Source organism: Morus notabilis, unplaced genomic scaffold, assembly GCF_000414095.1.
Source record: "Morus notabilis unplaced genomic scaffold, ASM41409v2 C11416166, whole genome shotgun sequence".
Classification (NCBI taxonomy): domain Eukaryota; kingdom Viridiplantae; phylum Streptophyta; class Magnoliopsida; order Rosales; family Moraceae; genus Morus; species Morus notabilis.
Window position 1 is genome coordinate 1 of NW_010387148.1, and position 1,471 is coordinate 1,471.

The 1,471-nt window shown below is 39.4% G+C and overlaps 1 protein-coding gene across 1 annotated transcript; it reads right to left on the bottom strand.

Annotated features, from left to right (window-relative positions):
* Positions 1 to 32: 32 nt before the first annotated feature.
* LOC112095182 (LEAF RUST 10 DISEASE-RESISTANCE LOCUS RECEPTOR-LIKE PROTEIN KINASE-like 2.5) lies at positions 33 to 1,371 on the bottom strand (the record flags this gene model as incomplete). Its single annotated transcript, XM_024176864.1, has 2 exons — positions 33 to 1,131; positions 1,271 to 1,371. Coding segments are annotated over 2 exons (1,198 nt in total), but the record flags the coding sequence as incomplete, so codon positions are not given.
* Between the last annotated feature and the right edge of the window lie 100 nt (positions 1,372 to 1,471).

The following is a 1,471-nucleotide window of genomic DNA, read 5'->3' on the forward strand; positions in this document are numbered from 1 at the left end:
ATGCCAACTCTTAAAGTGAAAGTGTTGTGTATTGTTAAGGAGACATTGTCGGAGAAAACAAATATGGCTTTGGTGGAAACTCCATGGACTCCAGACTTGCTTCTAACATTTCTACCACCTTGCTCATCGATGGCCGATCAGCCGGGTTTGTTTGAATGCACCAGAAACTCACTAACAACATCTTCTTTGATATTTCGTTCTCTCCGTCCATTATGTTCCCCAAGATACTTTCTTCATTTTCCATTTCTAGATCCTTATAAATTCGATTTGGGTAATATATTTCACTAGTATGAGACGCTGCAGAATCAAAGTTCTTTCTACCTCCAACCATTTCAAGAATCAACATCCCATAGCTATAAACATCGGATTTATGAGATACTCCACCAAAGGCCCGACTGAATACTTCGGGTGCAATGTATCCTATAGTTCCTCTAGCTCCCGCCGCAGACACGATACTCTCCTTCGTTAGCCAGAGTTTGGCAAGCCCAAAATCAGAAATTTTAGGACAGAAGCCGTCGTCCAAAAGAATGTTTTGAGGCTTTATGTCGAGATGCAAAATCCTCGTGTTACAGCCTCGGTGCAAGTATTCTAGCCCTCGTGCAATGCCAATCGCAATTTCATATAATGTTTTCCATTCTAAGTGACGGTTTGTACTCGAAGATTCTTGCGTGAATATGAACTTGTCTAGTGATCCGTTGGGCATATATTCATAAACAAGAGCTCTGTTTGTCCTCTCATAACAAAATCCAAGGAGAGTGACTATATTAACATGAGAAGTTCTACCAATGCTTGCGACTTCATTGATGAACTCTTCTCCATTACTTTTGGACTCATTTAGCAGTTTTACTGCAACCAAAGAACCATCAGGTAACTTACCTTTATATACAGTGCCATACCCTCCTTTACCGATCCTTTCTGCAAATGACTTTGTCATCTTCTTCACTGTTGCATAACTATATCGCTTTGGGGCCAATGGCTCATAATTCCTTATAAATGCTTTCACATCAAACTCCTGATCTCTTGTGTTTGTCTTCCAAATAACTATTCTTGTGCTCCGTATGTTTTCTCTCTTGTAGTAGCATGCGATCGCAATGGAAAATACAACGATCCCCGACACAGCAGCCCCAATGCCTACATTTAGACAACGATCTCTTGAAATCTCGTTGAGCAAAGTAAAGAAGAAAATTAAGCATCCACATTGTCAGGGTATATATTTTTCGTTAGAGAAGTGGTCCTAGAGTAAGTAAAGATTTGACAACGGTCATCGTACCTATGATCCGTCTACCATTTGAAAGTAAGTGGTAACGAGTAAATCCTGCAAGAAACTGGCAACGAGTAAATTCATGCGAAATGAATGGTATAATAGAAATTCTTATTGTTAGTGACAGACTTACGAGCACGTATGAACAGAATTCAACATCATTTTTTTATCTTATTTGAAAACTTTCCCACCAAAATTATATTTTCCCGC